Source organism: Polypterus senegalus, chromosome 1 (genome assembly GCF_016835505.1).
Source record: "Polypterus senegalus isolate Bchr_013 chromosome 1, ASM1683550v1, whole genome shotgun sequence".
In the NCBI taxonomy this organism is placed as follows: Eukaryota; Metazoa; Chordata; class Cladistia; order Polypteriformes; family Polypteridae; genus Polypterus; species Polypterus senegalus.
Genome location: NC_053154.1, coordinates 309,806,046 through 309,828,848, shown reverse-complemented (window position 1 = coordinate 309,828,848; position 22,803 = coordinate 309,806,046). Strand labels below are relative to the sequence as shown.

Here is a 22,803-nt window from a genome sequence, read left to right as displayed (position 1 = left end):
TGCGAGTGCCTGCAGGTGAGCTGATGCTCTAAAACATTACATGCGAGTGCCTGCAGTTGAGCTGGCGCTCCAAAACATTACATGACAGTGCCTGCAGTTGAGCTGACGCTCTAAAACATTACATGCGAGTGCATGTTGTTCAGCTGGACTGCTCTAAAACATTACATGAGAGTTTGCACTTGAGCTGCCGCTCTAAAACATTACATGCGAGTGCCTGTTGTTCAGCTGGCACTCTAAAACATTATATGATGGTGCCTGCAGGTGAGCTGATGCTCTAAAACATTACATGCAGTGCCTGCAGTTGAGCTGATGCTCTATAATGTTATATGACAGTGCCTGCAGGTGAGCTGACGCTCTAAAACATTATATGACAGTGCCTGCAGTTGAGCTGACGCTCTAAAACATTACATTCGAGTGCCTGCAGTTTAGATGACGCTCTAAAACATTAAATGCGAGTGCATGCAGGTGAGCTGACGCTCTAAAACATTACATGCGAGTGCCTGCAGTTGATCTGCCGCTCTAAAACATTACATTTGAGTGCATACTGTTCAGCTGCCGCTCTAAAACATTATATGATGTGCCTGCAGGTGAGCTGATGCTCCAAAACATTGCAGTGCCTGCAGGTGAGTGACGCTCTAAAACATTATATGACAGTGCCTGCAGGTGAGCGCTTTAAAACATTACATGCGAGTGCATGCTGTTCAGCTGACACCCAAAACATTACATGCGAGGTTCTGCAGGTGAGCTGATGCTCTAAAACATTATATGCGAGTGCCTGAGTTGAGCTGACGCTCTATAACATTATACAACAGTGCCTGCAGTTGAGCTGACGCTCTAAAACATTACATGCGAGTGCCTGCAGTTGAGCTGACGCTCTAAAACATTATATGACAGTGCCTGCAGTTAAGCTGACGCTCTAAAATATTACATGTGACTGCCTGCAGGTGATCGGACGCTCTAAAACATTATATGACAGTGCCTGCGGTGAGCTGACGCTCTAAAACATTATATGCGAGTGCATACTGTTCAGCTGCCGCTCTAAAACATTATATGACAGTTCCTGCAAGTGAGCTGCCGCTCTAAAACATTATATGACAGTGCCTGCAGTTGAGCTGACGCTCTAAAACATTACATGCGAGTGCCTGCAATTGAGCTGACGCTCCAAAACATTACATGCGAGTGCATGCTGTTCAAGTGCCTAAAACATATGTGAGTGCCTGCAGTCGAGCTGACGCTCTAAAACATTACATGCGAGTGCCTGCAGGTCAGCTCACGCCTAAAACATTACATGCGAGTGCCTGCAGTTGATCTGACGCTCTAAAACATTACATGTGAGTGCCTGCAGGTGAAGTGCCGCTCTAAAACATTATATGACAGTGACTGCAGGTGAGCTTACGCTCTAAAACATTACATGCGAGTGCATGCTGTTCAACTGCCGCTCTAAAACATTACATGACAGTGCCTGCAGTTGAGCTGACGCTCCAAAACATTACATGCGAGTGCCTGCAGTTGAGCTGCCGCTCTAAAACATTATATGACAGTGCCTGCAGGTGAGCTGACGCTCTAAAACATTACATGCGAGTGCCTGCAGTTGAGCTGACGCTCTAAAACATTACATGACAGTGACTGCAGGTGAGCTGATGCTCCAAAACATTGCCTGCAGTCGCTCTAAAACATTACATGTGAGTGCCTGCAGGTGAGGTGACGCTCTAAAACATTATATGACAGTGCATGCTAGTGAGCTGACGCTCTAAAACATTATATGACAGTGCCTGCAGTTGAGCTGACGCTCTAAAACATTACATGACAGTACCTGCAGGTGAGCTGACGCTCCAAAACTTTACATGCGAGTGCATGCTGTTCAGTTGCCGCTCTAAAACATATGTGAGTGCACGCTCTAAAACATTATATGACAGTGCCTGCACGTGAGATGACGCTCTAAAACATTACATGCGAGTGCCTGCAGTTGATCTGACACTCTAAAACATTACATGAGTGAATGCTGTTCAGCTCCTGCTCTAAAACATTACATGCGAGTGCCTGCAGTTGAGCTGACGATCTAAAACATTGTATGACAGTGCCTGCAGGTGAGCTGACGCTCCAAAACATTACAGGCGAGTGCCTGCAGTTGAGCTGACCCTCTAAAACATTACATGCGTGAGTGTCTGCAGTTGAGCTGACGCTCTAAAACATTACATGCGAGAGCCTGCAGGTGAGCTGACGCTCTAAACATTATATGCGAGTGCATGCAGTTGAGCTGACACTCTAAAACATTACATGTGAGTGCCTGCAGTTGAGCTGACGCTCTAAAACATTACATGCGAGTGCCTGCAGTTGAGCTGACGCTCTAAAACATTACATGCGAGTGCCTGCAGTTGAGCTGATGCTCTAAAACATTACATGTGAGTGCCTAAAACATTAGATGAGCCTGCAGTTGTGAGGTGACACTCTAAAACATTACATACGAGTGCCTGCAGTTGAGCTGACACTTTAAAACATTACATGCGATTGCCTGCAGGTGAGTTGACGCTCTAAAACATTATATGACAGTGCCTGCAGTTGAGCTGACGCTCTAAAACATTACATGCGAGTGCATGCTGTTCAGTTGCCGCTCTAAAACATTACATGCGAGTGCCTGCAGTTGATCTGACGCTCTAAAACATTACATGCGAGTGCCTGCAGTTCAGCTGGCGCTCAAAACATTACATTTGAGTGCCTGCAGTTGAGCAGACGCTCTAAAACATTACATGCAAGTGCCTGCAGTTGAGCTGACGCTTTAAAACATTACATGCGAGTGCCTGCAGTTGAGCTGACGCTCTAAAACATTACATGCAGAGTGCCTGCTGTTGAGCTGACGCTCTAAAACATTACATGTGAGTGCCTGAGTTGAGAAGGCGGCTCTGATACATTAAATGCGGTGCATGCTGTTCAGTTGCCGCTCTAGAACATTACATGCAGTGCCTGCAGGGAGGGGGGGCTCAAAAAATTTTCGCAAATCCCCGGTTTGGTTTCGGGTCCTAAAACATTAAGAATGCCTGCAGTTCTGGCGGCTCCAAAATTTTCATTTTGAGTGCCTGATTTTTGGTAGCCTTTTAAAAAATTACGGTGTTTCGTTAGTTGGGGCCTTTCATTTAAATGGGGGCTGCGAGTTGCGCTCAAAACACTGAGTCTGCGTTAGTTTCGCCTATTAAAAGGAGGGGCGCGGTAGCTGGCTTAAAATATTTGAGGGTTCATAGGGGTCGTCTAAAACATTAATCGGGCCTGCAGTTACTGCCTAAAAATTCATCGGGCCTCAGTTGTGACGCTCCAAAACATTACATTTTAGTGCCTGCAGTTGAGATGGCTTAAACTTTCCAAAGGGGGAAAACCCTTTCATTTTGGGGCCTGCAGTTGAAATGGGGTTAAAAATTAAATCAGTGCTGCGTTAGTTTTTCGCTCAAAAAATTTAGGGGCCTGCGTTAGCTCCCGGGGTAAAACATTATTAAGTGCCCGCGGTGAGCTGGCGCTCTAAACATTATTCGAATTTTTGCGTAGCTGGCTCAAAACTTAGCAGGGCCGCGGTACTGGCGGGTTAAAACATTCGGAGTGTTTTCGTTAGGTGCGCCCAAAACATTAAGGAGTGCCGCAGTTAGTGGCTTCCAAATGGAGTCTCTTTTTTCCGGGCCAAAACTTCATGGGGTCCCCGTTTAGTGGCCCTTAAAACATTAATGGGTGCCTGCGGTTGGTGGCGCTCAAAACATTTACAAATGTGGGTTTTAAAAACCTGCAAAATTTGGGTGGGGTCAAAAAATTGGAGTGCTGAGTTGGGTGGCGTTTTAAAATACATCCGGGGCCTGCATAGTGAGCTTTAAAAATTAAATTTGGGGCTGGGTGAGTGGCTTAAAAATTAATGGAGTCCTGCGTTAGCTGGCGGCTAAAACATTAATCGGGGGCCTGGGGGAGTTGGCCCCAAAACTTTGGAGTCCTCAGTGCGGCCTTAAACATTAATGAGTCCTGTGTGGTGAGCCCTTTTGCGAAGGGGCCGAGGGTTTGGCGCCCAAAAATTAATTAGGTGCCCAAATTGAATGGGGCCAAAAAATTAATGAGTGCCTGGTTAGTTTGGGCCCAAAAAAATTAATGAAAGTGCCTGCAGTTTTGAGTTTCTAAAAACCCCCCCCCTTACATTTGGGGTGCTCGTTTAGTGGCGGGTCAAAACATTAATCCCGGTCCTCGTTTTTGACTCTAAAAAATTTCATGAGGTGCAGTTGAAGGGGCCTAAAACATTAAAATGATGCTGCAGTTTCGGGTCAAAATTTATGTGAGTGCCTGCAGTTTAGTGGCGCTCTAAAACATTAATAAAACCTCGTTATGCCCAAAACATTACAAGAGGTGGGTTGGGCTGCCCCCTCTAAAACATTTGGAAGTGTTCCGTTGGTGCGCTTCTAAAAAAATTCGAAATGTGGTAGGGCCCCAAACTTTAAAACAGGGTGCGTTAGGGGGCCAAAAAACTAATGGAGTGCCTGCAGTTGAGTGCGCTCTAAAACTTAATAGTGCCCGCGGTAGTGGCGCTCTAAACCCCTTAAATTAAAATGAGTTTAAAATTGCCCAAAACATTTACATGCCCCCCAGTTTAGCTGCCTTAAAACAACTGTTGCTGCGGGGGGTGGCGCTGGCCCTGGGTACCTGCGGGTTAGCTGGGGTTAAAACTTCAGGGTGCTGATTGAGCGGGGCAAAACATCCCCGGGGCCGCGGGGGTGGCTTTTAAAATTAATCAGTGCCCGGTTGGTTGGCGTCAAAATAATTGAGTCCCGCGGTTTTGTGGCCTAAAAAAATTTTGCGAGTGCCTCTTTAGCTGGGTGGTTTAAAAAAAAAAGGGGGGTGCCCAGGTGAGGTTTAGTCTAAAAATTAATCAGTGCCTTTACTGGGCCTTTAAAACATTTTAAAGTGCCTGCCCGTTGGTGGGCCCAAAAAATTTTATGCCAGTGCCTCAGGGAGGTAGGGAAAACGTTAAAAATTAAAAATGCGGGTTGGCTCCCCTAAAAAATTGCGGGGGCCTGCGTTAGCTGCGCTCAAAACATTTAAAATTGGTCCTCAGTTTATTTCGGCTCAAAACATTAAAATTTTGAGTGCCTGCAGGTGAGTGGGGCCTAAAACTTAAAATGGGGCCTGCAGTCGGCCTCAAAACATTACTCGAGGGCCCGCGTTGAAATGACCCTAAAAATTAATTGAGTGCCTGCAGTTGAGTGCGCTCTAAAAAAAATTTAAAAGGGGTGCGTTAGTGCGCTCCCTTAATGTAGTGTCAGTGGCTTAAAACATTTAAAAGGGGCCTGATGAGCTGGCCCCCAAAACATTTCATCCCAGGCCTGCAGTTGATGCGCTCCAAAAATTTAATGGAGTGTGCGTTTAGTGCGCCAAAAAATTTAAAGGAGTCCGGTTAGTGCGCTTAAAACATTAAATGCAGTGGGATTGGGTTTTCATTCTTTAAAACATTAAGGGGCCCAGGCTGAGTTGGGCTGCCCCCCAAAATTAATTTAGTGCCTGAGTGAGCTGGCGCCAAAAAACATTTAAAGGAGTGCCTGCAGTTGAGTGCGTTTAAAACATTAAATGCCTGCAGTTTAGTGGCCCTAAAACATTAATGGAGTGCCTGCAGTTTAGCTGGGGCTTAAAAATTAATGAGTGCCTGTTGGGTGATTTTAAAAATTTTGGGTCGCAAGTTTACGCCCTAAAAATTAATCAGGGGTTTATTTTCTGCGCTCAAAACATTAATAAAATGCCGAGTTTGGGGACCTTAAAACATTAATGCAGTGCCTGCGTTATTGGCTCTAAAACATTAATGGTGGCGGGTTGTGGCTCAAAACATTAAGGCATGCTGTTCAGCTGGGCCCTAAAAAATTAAAGGGGTCCTGCGGGAGCTCGCTTTAAAAAAATGGAGTTTTCCGGTTTTGGCACCTAAAACTTAAAGAGTGCCTCGGTTTAGGGGCCCCCTAAAACATTAATGCAGGCCCGCAGTTGCCGCTCTAAAACATTCAGCAGGCCTGGGGGATGGCGCTCTCTAAGGGAGTGCCTGCAGTTGATGACCTCAAACCCTTAAAAGGGGCATTGTTCAGCCCTTTTAAAAAAAGGAGTGCCTAAAAACGGCGCCCCAAAACAATCAAAGGGGGCCGAAATAGCTGCCTTTCTAAAACATTTTCCCTCACGAAAAAGCCTGCGTTACTGCGAAAACTTTTGCAGTGCCTGCGTTTGGTGCCTTTAAAAAAAAGTGGGGCGAGTTGAGTGCGCTCTAAAACTTTTAAACGGTGCGGTAGTGCCTTAAAACATTCATAGGCGATTGAGCTGGCCTAAAAAATTACATGCAGTCCGAGTGATGCGCTCTAAAAATTTAATGCATGCCTCAGTGGCTACCCCAAAAATAATTAAAATGCTGCGTTAGCTCGCTTAAAAAATTAGGATGCCTGCAGGTGACTGACCTCCCAAAACATTCAGGAAAGTGCTCAGTGACTGCCCTTTAAAAAATTAATCGAGGTGCCCGGGGATGGCTCTAAACAAATTTTCAAGTGCCCGAGTTTAGCTGGTCAAAACACTGTAAAGAGCTCCTCAGAATATCCGAGTGTGGGATCACTCGTTTGGCAAGCCTCTACATGGTGGGAGGAAGGATGAAAAGAGTGAGGATTTTTTTGTTGACCAGGCTCTTGGCTACAGAGACTGGACCTGGTGGAAGAGAGGGTGGTGCTGAAACGACTGGAACCATTATCTTCAGCAATCCAACCGACCAACTGTTCGCACTGGCCCGACTTGGACAGTGTTGTCCTGCGTTGCCCAGCTAACTTGGACATGAAGCTGGGTACAGTGTTTTTTTTTTTTCTGGTGCACTGGCAGCAGGCACAGTTTCTTTCTGATGGCCTATGCGTGCACCATCAGCATCACGCCCACTTCCCTGTCCCTTATTGTTCACCTTATTCATATTAATGCCAGACTGTGATTATGGACAGTATATTAGGCCCAGATGAATGTAATGTGACTACAGCCACTGTTTCAGGACACTATATGTGACAAAAAAAGACCAGAATATGGACAGTATATTTGTCCCAGATTAAATTGAATTTAAAGTACAGAAAATTTTTCTGATGTCCGACTGTATATGTCCCAAAAAAGCCCAGAACATGCACAGTATATTGTGCCCAGATGAATGTAGTCTAAAATACAGACTGTCAAACACACACTAGAGTCCTTAAAAGGACTTTTGGGTCTTTGCTGAATGTGAGAGCTGTGAAAGTCTGCGCACACTAATCTGTCCCTGCCTATCCGCGTCTCTCCCTGTCTCTGTCTGAGCCGAACACGCGGTATCAGGTGCTATATAGCACCAGAAGACGTGTTCTGGCCAGCCAATCACTGTAATGCCAGCACCTGACATGGCTACTGGCATTACAGTGAGGGCAGTAATTACCTGCCCCTTGATTGGCTGTCTCCAACCTGCGAAACGTGTGGGGCGGAGACTTGAGCATGGCACACAGGCACATGTGGTGCTCGTTCGAGTAGCACCATGCTCCGAGCATAGCGATGCTCGAGCCGAACGCATGTTCAGCTGAGCATGCTCGCTCATCACTAGTTCTTAGGAGCTGCAGCCTAACTAACCAGTGCCACTGCAAGAATATACAGCACAACTCTTGGTCCAGGCTTTGGTCTTTTCACATCTGGACTACTGTAACTCTCTGCTGGCAGGAACACCAAGCTGCTACAGCTGATTCCAAATGCAACAGCACATCTGGTGTTCAACCAGCTGAGGTGGGTACATGTCACTCCTCTCTTCAAATCTCTACACTGGCATCCTGTAGTGGCATTAATTACGCTCAGATCCTTGATGCTCGCTATAGTCAGTGGGTCAGCATCTATACATATGGAGAAACTTATGAGATCCTGTGCTTCTTCTCGCCAACACTGACTTGCTAATGAACAGCCTCTGGTGATGCCCCCTCTGTGTGGCATCAAATTTCAAACCAGATTCTTCATGTGTAGCTCCTGGCGGGTGGAATGTGCTGCCCACCTCCATTCAAAGACTTAAATCCCCTCAATGTGTTTCAGAACCATTTGAAGACTCTCTTGTTTGGTGAATTTCTGTCTGACTGATATCAGCTGTTAGGTTTTGTAATTTTGGAATTGTAACTGGCTGGCATTTTGTTCTGAGCTCTTCACCTATAATAATCAATTTTATACACTTGCCCTGTAGCAGTTGTTCCCAAATAGTCCCCAAGACTGATGTTTACTCAACTATGTTGACCACTTTTGGAATTTGTTTTTAGAAGTAAGCACCTGCTAGGAAAATAAATATAAACCTCAGAATGCTGTCCCATCTGGTCAGATAACCACACTAATATAAAGGGAGTGCTGCTAAGTAGAGCATAAATTTGAATTATGGTAACTGCTACCAGTCGTCCAACTCCATGGTTTTAGATAGTAGCAGACCACTTCTTCAAAGTAAATGCTTAACTATAGAAGACCAGGTGTTAGAAACCTTTTTTTGGCATAAATAGTTTTTGTTTTAAATTGGAAAGTACTGAACTCTTATTAGGCACACAAGAAAAGGTGAGATTTCTTTAACTCCCACCCTTACCTCTAATATGACATTTAAGGATTTTAACAAATAACTTCTGTAACTTTGTATTTCACAAAATTTGCTCTGTGTGTTTAACTGCATCTGTCAAATAAAATTTGATTTGATTTGATCTAGATATCTACAGTAGCTATTTTCAAACAGAGTGCAGTGCACAGGTCACTCAATTTGTGAGCTTTCTTTTAATGCACTGAGCTCTGAAAGTTGAAATATGAATATAATTCTTACCATATACTAACTTCACCATCAATAAAAGGAGCGTCTTCAGACATCTGTTGAAAAAAGACAGAAAAAATGTAAAATGTTATTAAAGCAGTAGTAAGTATCACTAAATAACTTTTTGAAAATACCTTTCACATTTTATACCTAATGACTTATTCTTCTTTAGATGAACCTATAATCAAAAAGATTTTAACAGTTTATTAATCACATTATAAAACTGCATTCACAGAAGCAGAGTCTTAAATTACAAGTAAACTTAATTGTCTGGAAGGCCAAAAAGTAGACATAACATGAAAATACCATAAATGTGCCATAGATGAGGGCAGAATAGTGGTGCAATGGTGGTGCTTCTGCCTTGCAATAAGGAGACCAGGTTTCATGTCCCGGATCCTCCCTGCATGGAGTTTGTATGTCCTCCCTGTGTCTGTGTGGGTTTCCTCCCACAGTCCAAAGACATGCAGGACAGGTGCATTGGCAATCCTAAATTGTCCCTAGTGTGTGTGCTTGGTGTGTGTGTGTGTTTGTGCCCTGCGGTGGGCTGGTGCCCTGTCCTGCCTTGTGCCCTGTGCTAGCTGGGATAGGCTTTAGCACCCCACATGACCCTCTTCAGGACTACATGGGTTAGAAAATGACTGCCATTGATGAGCACACATTCTCCCGAGGGTGCAGCGATTAGTAAGACTAGAGAGACAAGATGCCCTGTACCAATGTCATAACACAATGATGAGACTTTCCAGTGATTCATTTCTACAGACAAACTGGTTTTATTCATCTATCTAGTTTTATTACAGTGCCTTTCATAACTGTCTGTTGTATTTTTAACAAATTCAACAATAATGTTAATGGGCTGTTGGGTTGCATTTATGTCAGTCAGTTTCTAACTTCTTTGCTTTCCTGTGTGTTTAAACAAATCCATGTCTTTATGTGTACTCATTATGTAATTAGTGATTGGTGAAGTTTGTAATTATATTCACCGGGGAAATTGTCACTGTGCTTTGTGCCTACACTCCTTGAAGGATGAAAGAAATAAACAATATACAAAAAGAAACTGAATTGAATTGAATGAACAAATGAATGAACAAAGGAATGGTGTTTCCCATGTACATGGCATAAAACTTTAAAATGCAGCAGGTGGATTTTACAAATAAATTAAATTAAGACAAAGAATGAATGAAATGCCCACTAAGCCTTACAAGAAAAAGCAATGACAAAGCAAATATACACAAGTGAAGAATCAAAAAAATAACAGCAAATAAGATATTACAGTTTTGGTCCATCAGTATTTTAAATGGTTAAATCGTACACTTTTCCTTGACCAGCTCCAAAATTAAAGAAGCTGCACCTAAAACTCAGTGTTACTAACCATTTTGTAATAAGGTTATTTGTATTGTCTGGTTGTTTCTTGTTATGTCCTGTACATACTGTTTGTTAACAACTAATATTATTAGACCTGGTGCATATAAACATAATTGTATTCATATAATTTGTTGCTGTGTTGGTTGATGCCTTGTGCCTACTGGACTATGCTATTTTACCTTACTCTGTATGGATGCTGCATTTTTGATAGTTTGGCAACTTTGGGAAAACCAAAAAAGATATAGTCTTAAATGTATTGTTGAAACCAGGGGCACTGCAGCCACACTGACCCCGACACAACAGGTATAGATGAAAGTGCAGCACAACACACGGTTTATTTATTCTCCCTCATTCCCACCATTACTGCACAGTTCTAAAGCACAGTCCCTTACACACAATAGTTTATCTTCGTTGTTCTGCCTCTGCCAAGCTTCATCTTCCTACTCCTGACTCTGGCTGCTCGAGTGAGGTGGCTCTTTTTAAGCAGGTCCTGAGAGTGTTTCAGGTGACTCATCAGTGTTAACTGGAATCACTCCTAGGTGTGGTCGAAGTCCACTTCTGGGCTCAGCAGCTCCCCCTGGTGGCCCAAACAGAACCCAAAAAGGCAATACCAAACTCCAGCTCCTAGTGTGACCTGCAGGAATCCATGGTGTCACAACTGCCCAGGAAGGCTGCTCTATAATGTCATGGGGAAGGTAGTGCTCTGTGGATACTCTATGCCCCAGTCCCTCCATCCAGCTGGAGTCCTGGCCATGTAATGGCCGTGGCCACCCATCACAATATAGATAGATAGATAGATAGCATAGTAGTTTTCATGCCAATGTAGCCATCCCTGGCATTGTAGGTGCACTGGATGCAATGCTCATCCCTATTCACACTCACAGACTCTTGCATCCCATCTACACCTGTCAAAAAGGATTCTTGGTGCTAAATATCCAGCTGCTCTTCAACAGAACATCCGTATCTTCTTGCAGATGTTGTGGCCAAGTGGTCTGGGACTATAGATGCTGATTATATCTGGCCCATGTCTCAAGTGTGTCCGATATGGATATTGTCAATCACAGTGTAGAAAATTACATTGTGTACATTAAAAGTGAAGTAAGTAGTAGTAGTAGTAGTTTATTTATATATCACCCTTCACAGACAAAAGGTCACAGTGCGCTGAACAACAAATCCAGTACAAATACAACAGTTAAAACAAAACATTAACAATACCCATAAAAATAATAAATAAACAAACTGGAACTATTCAGCACTGATTAAAAGCTTATTTAAAAAAGAAATGTTTTCAGTTGTTTTGTAAAAGAATCAACAGACTCGACTCCACGCAGACCACAAGGCAGGCTATTCCATAGTCTCGGTGCCACAGACTGAAATGCACGATCTCTACGGGTTTTTAGCCGAGTGCGTGGAACAATGAGAAGGTCCTGCTGCCCAGATCTGAGAGTCCGACAAGCTTTATGGCGTTGGAGCAGACTAGTTAGGTACTTGGGAGCTTGGCCATACAAAGCTCTGAAAGTAAGTAACAAAACTTTAAAATGAATTCTACAAACCGGATTCCAAAAAAGTTGGGACACTATACAAATCGTGAATAAAAACTGAATGCAATGATGTGAAGATGCCAACTTCTAATATTTTATTCAGAATAGAACATAAATCACGGAACAAAAGTTTAAACTGAGAAAATGTATCATTTTAAGGGAAGAATATGTTGATTCAGAATTTCATGGTGTCAACAAATCCCAAAAAAGTTGGGGCAAGGCCATTTTCACCCCTGTGTGGCATCTCCCCTTCTTCTTACAACACTCAACAGACGTCTGGGGACCGAGGAGACCAGTTTCTCAAGTTTAGAAATAGGAATGCTCTCCCATTCTTGTCTAATACAGGCAACAGTACAAGCACAGAGCACCTGCCTGCATCAGCAGCAATTAAAAGATGATTAAAACCTTTTAGAAGATCTGTTTCTGTAGAAAGTCGCCTCTGAAAACCAGATTGAAAAGAATCAAAGAATTGCTGCTTTTCTAAGAAGGCACACAGTTGCTGTTCAACCAACTTTTCCAAAACTTTGACAGTAAAAGGCAGTTTTGAAATTGGCCTGTAATTACTCAAAATGGAGGGATCAGAATTAGATTTTTCAACAGCGTTTGAATTTCAGCATGTTTAAAACACGATGGAACCACACCAGATCTCAAGGAGCAGTTTGTGATATTCAAAAGGCACGGACCTATAAAACTCAAAGATTTTAACATTAATGATGTTGGCAACAGGTCAGTAGGACATGATGAAGGTTTCATCTTCCTGAGCAAGTCAGAAAGATCTGAAAGTGAAACTTCGGAGAACACAAAAGACTCAGAACATGAGTGAATGAGAGCACTAGGTAAGACAGCGGGAACAATATTAGCCAGAACAACATTAACTTGCCAATAACAAATGTAAGAAAATTATTACAGTGACTATTAGAAAAAACCTGAGTAATAGATTGAGATGGAGAAATAATGTGAATAGTATCAAATAGCACTTTGGGATTACGCTTGTGAGTCTGAATAAGATTAGAAAAATAAGCTGTTCTGGCATCCCTAACCAAAGAAATAAAAGAAGCAAGCAAATCCTTTAAGAATGAATGATGAACTTCCAGATTAGTAGACTTCCATAGGCGCTCCGCTTTTCGGCAGGAACGCCTAAGATTACGTCATTCATCCATGGATCTTAGTGGTTAACAGAATGCTGCCTGATTTTAAGAGGAGCAGTCTTATTCAAAATATCAGTACAATGATCATTAAAACATTGAACTGCTAACACAAAATTATCAACATTACTGCCGGCATCAGATGCCACAAACAAATCAACAAAATGATTTATCACTGACTCATTAATGAAACAAGTATACCTAGAGTTAACACAGGGTGACAGCTCTAAATTTGAAGACAAGTCAAACAAAACAAACTTATGATCACTAAAGGTTACATTACAAATAGTAACATCATTCAAAATAACTCCATAAGAAAAAAACAAATTGAATGTATGCCCCCACTATAGGTAGGGCCAACAACGTACAAAATTAAAAGAGTTTGTGATACACACAAAGAAGCCACACTACATGAAATATCTACATGGATGTTAAAGTCACCAACCATTATTACTCTATCCAGCTTAATAATGGTGGATACAAAATCTTGACAACCAGCAAGAAAAAGACTAATCACACCAGGTGGATGATACATTAAAATACAATATATTGGGGTTACACGCCCAATTTTAACAATCTGAAGTTCAAAACTCTCATATGAAATGGTAGGAACAGAATGACATTAAAATAACTTCTTAAAAACCATGGCGATCCCACCTCCACAGCCGGTGTGCCGCAGTTTGCTAATGAAAGAGCAGTCCTCAGGGCACAATTCTATCAGATTAGTAAAATCAGAATCGCGCTGGCAAGTCTCTGTCAGGAACATGAAATCCAATTTATTACTAGTAAAAAAGTAATTTTAAGTGATAGCTGATGCTATTGGCTCATCTTCTGCAAGCTCCCCTGGCATTTTTTTTCTTTTCTCCGACCCTTCGCTCAGAAATGGCAGTTTGTACCACCAGCTCACACTCGTCTTCCTCCTGCAGCTTTCTCAAAGCTCACTACACAAACTTATCTGCTGCACAGTTAACTCCTTCAAAGTCCACTAGCACTGTTCCTGAGACTGTCCTCTGTCCCTTCAAACAATCGTTGAGCTGTGATAATATCCATTCCCTTTGTTTGTAAGTAATTTGATAAAGGAGATGTCTGCTCAAAAATGCGTAGGACAATTTGAGCAGTAAGCACTGTTTCATACTTCAGAAGGCCTTCTATGAATCCCTTTGCCTTGGCCCTCACAGTTGGCTTTTGTGCCCTGTCCTCTACAATGGTATGTAAAGTCAAAAACAGTTCTAAAAACAAGCCTCCGTGAGGAGTCCCAAAAAACCCAAATACTTTGCTGCTTAGTGCCTGATCCTTAGCCCACCACCTTGTGTGATCTATTGGCCAAAGTCTTCTGTGGTGTGTGTCCTGACTCATCTGTTCCCAATTCTGCATGCGCTTGGATGACTCTCTGAATAAAACTGCTATTTCGTTAAGCAGTGAGAAGAGGGAGGAACTTTCCACAACACTGCCTGTTCTGTCTCTAAGGACAAGGTTTCAAAGATGTCAGATAACATCATACATGAATCTGAGAGGAAGAGAAGGGCAGAAACCCCTGATACTACTGACCCTGCATATTATGTTGAGTTGCCCACACATGTGCTGATGTTAATATTGAGCTTCTGCAACACTTTTTTCAGGATCTCTGCAATATGATGCCCTGTAGATGACTTACACTTCTCTATGGTAATCAGCCTTTCATGGATGACATCCGTTACATAGCTAAATATGATAGACCACTGGTCTTCAGAGCCGATATCCTGCGAAAACATGCCAGCCTGTCTAACTTCCTCTGCTATTGTTCTCTTTATGAGTTGACAGATTACATTCACAACTTTGCTGAACATGTCCTTAGACAGCAAGGTAACTATAGAGCCTCTGCCCTTCTCGCCAGTTTCGTGCTACTTTCTATGCAGGCATTTACATGCTGCTGAAGGCAAATATCATGTTTGCTTAATACTAAAATCAGTTCGAGGACATTTCCATGGTTAACAGCAATGTTTTCTAAGCTATAAGCAGCCTCTTCTTTATCACCTCTGAAGCTGAGACCACATTTGCCAATAACTTTTATAACATCAACTACACGCTTCGTCACCTGACACTTCTTTTTAACTTGTTCAACATGTAATGACATTTATTTGCTGTTTTAATTATAATATATGATTGCGCGTCTTTGCCAAACGATTACTGGAATGGGTTCGTAGTACACTGCAACTAGTTCAGAAATAGAACAACATACCTTCCAGGCATTTTAATTAGACGAAGGCGTAGTTCGGTCGACTCAGCAGGCCCGAAAAGGACATCTGAAATACTGACAAGAGAGAAATACACAGGAAGAGGGGGAGTGTAAAAAAGTCAGAGCACGCTGTTTGTTACGTCATCACGCTCAAAGCGTTATGTATGCATGAGCGTGTGCACGTGTTGTTTTCTGCATCTGGTATGCGGAATGCGCTGTACTTTCGGGAGTCTGCACGCACTTGCATTTATTCTATTGTTTGTTGACTTTGTGTGCCTCTGTTTGATTTAAGTCACGCTTTGCTGTTTATTTTAATAGAAATAATTTTCTGCAAGTAATGGTAAAGCTCGTAACGTTGTTTTGCTGACAAGTTCAGACAGCCCTTTGTGTCAAGGTGTGTTCAATTTAATGTTCAGGATTGTATAAGTACATTCAGAAATGTTGCTTCTTTATTATATATAAGAGCTTCAAGAAAACAGACTTGGTAATATTTGCTTAAGTATTGATTTGTCTGAGTCTGTACAGCGCTAACGTATTTCGTAAGTTTTATTTAGTACCTTTAGTCAATGAAAGCACGTCATAGCGCTGTGTTAATTTCTGCTGCCATCCACTGACCATTTTGAGCATTACCTGTTTAGCGTTCTCTGAGCCTTTATTTGTGAGTTATTTTATGTTATTGTATTTGTTCTGTTTCAGAAACCACACATAAATATTTGTCTTCAAATAAACATTAAGTTCTACAAAACCATTGCAACTATTCTTTGCTTTGCATCGTTCAGCAGTTAATTGAGATCTTCCTACCTTAATTCTGGTCTGCCTCATCCTTCTTATCGAGGATTAGGATTTGGTGCCACAGACACATACCAGTTTGATGCACACACTGTTTAACAGAGAGAGAGAGAAAGGGAGGGAGAAAGTTATCGTCAGTAGCTTTGTAAACTGTCATTATTATTATATTAGTTTTGTTATTACAATAATAAATAGTATAAATAGTAAAACCCCATATGTCACGTAATATTATATGTCACAAACTACGAAGGCCGGTTAACTTTTTTTTTTAAGGTGCTTTACACTGTCCAATGAACTGTTACTTATTGACTAACATCACTTCCTGAGAGAATTTCATTTGTTCACGTACACTGATACGACAAAAGGGTGTTGCTGATAATGTCTGGATGACATTTTTGCTCCATAAACGGATTTCATTTTTAAATGAAAATATTGCAATATTCTCGCATCATCATTCATAATACACAGTTAAACTATTGTGACTGGTGACAGAGGTAAACATGACATATTTTCTTGGTTTCCATGTTACCGGTTTTAATGCATGCCCTTGCAACTATTCATACTGATTTGTACTGACTGAGTATGAATGTTAACCCATTCATTACTTTATGAATTCAGGATTACTCTTTTAAATTGTTCACAGACAGTCGAAGTACAGGATACTTTTTCAAAAGTCATTCATTCATACACAGGATGTCCACAAGGCAGCATTTTATCTCCATTACTATTTACGCTTTACACAGGGGACCTGAGACAGGACAATGACCACTGCTCCATTATCAAGTATGCAGATAAGACCGTGGTGATAGGACAAATATCTGTAAAGAAATGTAAGACATTATTTAAATCAAATTAACAGTTTGGTAAATTGGTGTAATAAAAATGACCTTAATCTAACTTTAAGAGAAAGAACTCTGTATGTTCATCCATGGTAGAAATAGTGACTGAATATAAATATTTAGGAACTTGCCTAGATCAGGGGTCACCAACTTCAAAGTCACTTTGAAAACTCAGACAAATTGCTTCAGAAATACCTTTCTCTCTAGTTGCATACATGTTTTTAATAAGGAATATCAGAGGTATTAGAATTTTTCTTATGTATAATGTCCCATTTCTGGTCAAATGTACAAATTTGGTCAAATGATGCAAATATTTTTTAGAATTTTCCACTTAGGTTTTAACCCATCCTGTCTCTGTTTGTTATATTTAATCTCTGTCTTGTTACTGGATGCAGCTGAGAAGGCAAATTTCATGTTTTCTTGTGTAAACCTGACTGAATAAAAACCTTGAACTTTGAACTACTTTGAGTATATGCTTATTATTTGTTTGTGGTGTGGCAGCTGGCCGGGGCTATTACCCAGCCGGGACGCCCAGAGTATGGAAGGACTGAGGGAGAGATAATCAGTGAGGCAATGCCTACCCTGGGATGCTAGAGGGCAGCCATCTTGGGCAGCTATGGTATCATTGAATTCTGCAGGCCATGCCAGGAGATGGAGTTTGGTGCAGCCCTGTTGGGTCCCATGGGGGCTGCCAGGGAAAGCAGCAGAGCCCTATTGTAGACTTTCAGCACACCTGGAAGTGATTCCAGGTAATAGTGATGAACCACCTGGAACACTCCTGGGATCTGAATAAACAGAGCTGCCTCACTCGATTCAGGGCCAGAGTCAAGAGGAAGAGGACAAAGTCTGTGGAGGAGTAGTGGCAAGGAAGGGACTGAACTGTGTGTTGTGGTGTTGATGATTTGTGCACACTTTATTGTAAATAAACCGGGTGTTGTGTTTAAACCTATGTCCTGCCTGTGTGTATCCGGGTTGGCTTCACAGTGGATAAATTGTATTATTTTACTTTAATACTGCAGTGCTCGCTGGGGGGTTTATGGGTGGAGGTGTTTGTGGTATACAATGACCACACCCGAATCCCTTTCCTCAGTTCTCTGCTGTGGCTTCTTCCATAACTAACACCAATTATAGAAATTGACTACTGCCAAAAGGCCTTGCCTGCATACCACATATTTTTCAACTGTGAGTTACATCTCTTAGTGCATTTGACAAGAGCAAGTCAAATTTTGAGTGCATTTAATGAGAGTGAGTTACAAATTGAGCTTTAGCAATGCAGTTGGCAAATATTGGTCATGTGATTTTTGGCAGTTTCCTCATGCAGCATTATTGCCAAAAGTCTGTGCAAGCACTACTTATTATATAAGCATGAGTTACATTTTGAGTATGTGCTGTATGTTTTGCAAAGTTTTTGGTCACATGGTCTTTGGCAGTATTCTTGTGTGGGGTCACTGACAAAATTATTTGACAGCAAAAGCCAATAGACTCCATCTGCAGATGAGGCACTTTGATATGGCAAGGCATGACGCCCCTGTTGTCAGCATTCTCTTTAGACCCTGCCCACATTTACTTAGACATGATGATATTAAGGTCATACAATTCAAAGGCTACAAACTTTAGTAATATTTTAAAGTAAGGACTAAGATGAACTGTAGGTCTTCTCATCTCATATCTGACAACAATGCAGCATCACGGCCGAGCGCCACGATGGATGAATTCTTTGCTCTTTACATGGCCTGTTATCCTTTAAAAGACTGCTCAGCTTTCACTGCACTACTTGGAAAAATATGCAATTTTGCAGGCTTGCCACTTATATAGGTGCTCCTGCCACTAGTGATACAGTATAATGGTTGTCATTTGTACATGCTATGAATGAAATGTACGCAAATGCCCTTAAATGAAAGCTTGAAATGTTCACTTTAATTATGATGTCTGAATTGTTTGATTTGTAATTTTAAACTGTGAAGCAGAGGGCTAAATCAAAGAAAAATGTTTTTGTTAATGTATATATTGTGGAACTTGAATCCTGGACACAGAAACGGATGCCAAATGTCCCAAAACACACACATTTTTTGTTTACAGTTCTACACACAATGTCTCCTTTTTCTATCTCTTTTTCTTCTCTTTGGCTGCCTCCACTCCTTCCGTTGCAAGCTCCGTCCTCTGCCTCCTGGCTTCGGCTCCTCGAATGGAGTGAGGCGGTCTCTTTTATACCTCACCCGGATGTGCTCCAGGTGCTTCCTGATGATCCACTGATGGCACTTCCTGGTGTGGCAGTAGTACTGCATTCCAAGGCTCCATGATCTTCATGGCACCTCCTGGCGCTGGCCATGGGACCCAACAGGGATGAACTTCTAAGCTCTGATCCCGTGGTCACCATGCAGACCAGGGCGGCTGCCCTCTCTTGGACCAGGGGAGGTATTGTCCCTCTCCCAGTCCTTCCCGGCATCCTGGCTGGGCAGGATCCCCAGCCGTCTGCTAAAATATATACAGTCATATGAAAGATTTGGGAACCCCTATTAATTCTTTGGATTTTTGTTTTTCATTGGCTGAGCTTTCAAAGTAGCAACTTCCTTTCAATATATGACATGCCTTAAGGAAACAGTAGTAAGTTTATTGGATTAACAGAAAATATGCAATATGCATCATAACAAAATTAGACAGGTGCATAAATTGGGCACCCCAACAGAGATATGACATCAATACTTAGTTGAGCCTCATTTTGTAAACAACAAAGCTACATGTCTTTCAAATTGCATGGACAGAGAGTATTAAAAAATACAAAAAAGCTCTCTTTAAAGCTCGCTTAGAATACTATTCTACAATAATAGATAGCAATAATAAAAATCCTTAGGTACTGTTTAGAACAGTGGCTAAATTAACAAATGAGAATTCAGATCTACAGTGCAAAATACCAACATACAGTAATCTAAATAAGAAGGGCCTTCTATAGTATGTGGGCATTGAACCAAAAGAAAGAAAGAAAGAAAAAAAAAACAAAATTTCAGTACTGACACATTATAAAAAGCAAGGGCTGTTGCTTCAAAGTGATATTACTTTTATTTCAAAATTATTTCTATGTATGCAATTGCTTCATTAATTTCTGTATTTAACTTTTCATAAGCTGTAAAGTTGAATAAGCTGTTGTAATATTAAGAGAAAACAGCATACAATAAGATCTGATTAATGTTTAAAGTTAAGCAATGTTTCCGAGATAAATAAAGACTTTCAGTGAAGCTGACTTTAATGTATCTTGTTCATAAAAATGGATGGAACGAGGAGATCAAGATAAACTGTATGTTACTGTATTAAGGCTTAAGTTTGTATTGGTGATGCTTCATCTTTTTGTACAAAGGTTTCTAGGAAGTAACAGAGATCCCTCCTTCCGTCTTCGACGTTGACAGTGCTGTGCCGATTCAAGGCTGTGTCCAGGCCCGGAGTGGCTAATCTGGAGAAACGGGAAAATTCTGGGGGTCAGCTGGATTTATGGGCCGCAAGGGCCGGTGTTAAATCAGAATCAACATACATGTCTCATACTACGTGGCACCTACTGCTTCTGCACTCACAGGTCCAGCCAGCCAGCCAGCGCTCACTGTGTAATCTGCTTTAACATGGGCCATGTGACCACAACCAGCTAATCACACGGAGGCTGGAGTGTAGAGCTGATTGCCTGTTACCCAGATCCTTATAGTAGAGTGAATCTGCATTTACCAAGCTACATTCCTCTGAGACGCCCGAGAGTAGATGGATGGATGGATATAAAAAAAAGCAAAGGTGGTGCAGAAAAGGCGAGAACAAAAAAACGGAAGGCACTTGTAAATGACACAAGCAAATGTGCAAAACTGAGTGACCTTTAAATAAAAACCCTCGGTTTGAGAGCAAAAGTCTAAGTGGAGACAGTGAAAAAAGTAAGTAAGCTACAAATTTGCAAAGCATTTGTTCATATCACACAGACTATGTTATATGCCCTAACGCCACATAATTAATTTACATGATTTATAAACATAAACAGTAATTTGCAGGCAGTGCTGTATTTCGTTTAGAGCACTGCTTATTGTGACACTGATGCCACCTAAATGAGACACTTTTGTGGTCCTCTAGCCCCTCAGCAGCATCCTCCATCCCAAGTTGAAGAGCCAGAACCAAGCAGCAGCCATAAAGCCTTCATTTCAAAGGGAGCAGGTAGGATTACTCTCTGAGTGAACATTGTGATAAAGTTTTTTATGCATTATATGCTGTCATATTTGCCTATATAAAAAGTGTCCAGAGATTATGAATGATTTGGAATCACAAATAAATCTGCTTTGACCTGATCAGAAAACATTCTAATTAAGGTCGATTTAGGCTACAAATGTTTACAGTTTTTATGTGCCATCAGAAGCCGAGCCAGGAGATTGTAGGCCTGGTGTGTCCACAGAAAGCGCTGCTGTCACTGTGAAGGTTTTAGGTGAGGAGCTCATTATGGGATGGATTAGTTCAGTGTCACTATAACCACCTTTCATGCCTCATATTACTACAGACTGATTACACATTTTCTACATGTTAAGTTTGTAAATACACAAAATCCTCTACTGAAAGTGAATATGAGGAAAATAAGACTATATTTTTCAGTGAGAAATATCTTGATAGTTTTGTTAAAAGTGTGTCCCATGTCAATCTTGTTAAAGCCTTTACAGAATGTTGTTTTTTCATTGTAATGCAGGTACAGATGAGTCTCATAGGGATAAGGATACTGAGGGAAGTGTGAATTAAAGAGAAGAGATTAAACAGACCACAGCAACACAGCAGCAGAAATTTGAAGATGAGACTGTTGATCATAACTTTGATTATTTTGCTCATCCTCAGTTACAGGACATAAATGCATTTTTTCCATTTCATCCACAACAATCTCCAAGTTGTCCTATACCAAAAGTTTACAACAGAAAAGATGAAACCAACTGTAAATAATTGACTTTCTATGAAAAAAATTGGTCTCTGTACTGTACTGTATGTCTGGCATTTTCTCCATTTTCTAGTGATAGCCCTTTCATAAAGGGAGGCATAAAAACATGGAAACGTGTTCACCAAAGAATAGAGGAGCAAAAAACAGTAAGATGCACAAAGCACAAATGGCAGATGTCAGAAGCCTATTGATCAGCAACCAAATGTCATTACATGTTGAACAAGTTCAAAAGAAACGTCAGGTGACGGAGCATGTAGTTGATGTTATAAAAGTTATTGGCAAATGTGGTCTTATCTTCAGAGGTCATAAAGAAGAGGCTGCTTATAGCTTAGAAAACATTGCTGTTAACCATGGAAATGTCCTCGAACTGATTTCGCTATTAAGGAAATATGACATTTGCCTTCAGCAGCATGTAAATGCCTGCATAGAAAGTAGCAAAATGCAGTACGAAACTGGTGTGAAGGGCAGAGGCTGTTTAGTTACCCTGCTGTCTAAGGACTTGTTCAGCAAATGTAATCAGTCAACTCATAAAGAGAACAATAGCAGAGGAAGTTAGACAGGCTGCCATGTTTGCTGTTCAGATAGACACAATGCAGGATATCAGCTCTAAAGACCAGTGGTCTATCATATTTAGATATGTAACGGATGTCATCCATGAAAGACTGATTACCATAGTGGACTATGAGCCATCAACATGGCAGCATTTTGCAGAGATCCTGAACAAAATTGCAAGAGAAGTGCAATATTAACACCAACGCTTAGGTGATGGGTGTAATAGAACAAGATGCAGAGGACAGAAAGATATGGAAGAAGATGATCCACTGTGGCAACCCCTAATGGGAGCAGCTGAAAGAAGAAGAAGATGTTTAAAAAAAAAAAAACTTTTTCACATATATATTTAAGTCCCCTTCTATCACTGCTTCTCTCTTCCAAGGGGTTCATTTATTATTAGGTCTTAAGGATCATTAGGTCCTCTCATTCCTGCCTAGCATCACAAAAAGGACTGGGGCTACCATGCACCTCTGCAAGGTCCTGAAAATGATTGAACACATCTAACTCTGGGGTTGACCCTCTGAGACAGGGTGTACCTCCTCACTTGCATTTACTGTACATCCAACTGTTATCCACCCATCATTAAATCTCTGGTCTAACATCTACTACTGTGCCTTA

General features: G+C 41.5%; 1 protein-coding gene across 1 annotated transcript in view; it reads right to left on the bottom strand.

Moving 5' to 3' along the window:
* The window catches only part of LOC120514883 (butyrophilin subfamily 3 member A2-like), a 49,341-nt gene extending 34,191 nt beyond the window's left edge, over positions 1–15,150 (bottom strand). The window contains exons 1-2 of the mRNA XM_039735518.1: positions 15,070–15,150; positions 8,816–8,859 (exon numbers count right to left, since the gene is read on the bottom strand). Of these exons, the coding sequence (XP_039591452.1) occupies positions 8,816–8,859; positions 15,070–15,080 (55 nt within the window). The 5' untranslated portion in view covers positions 15,081–15,150. The remainder of the gene's footprint in view (positions 1–8,815; positions 8,860–15,069) is intronic.
* Positions 15,151–22,803: the final 7,653 nt, after the last annotated feature.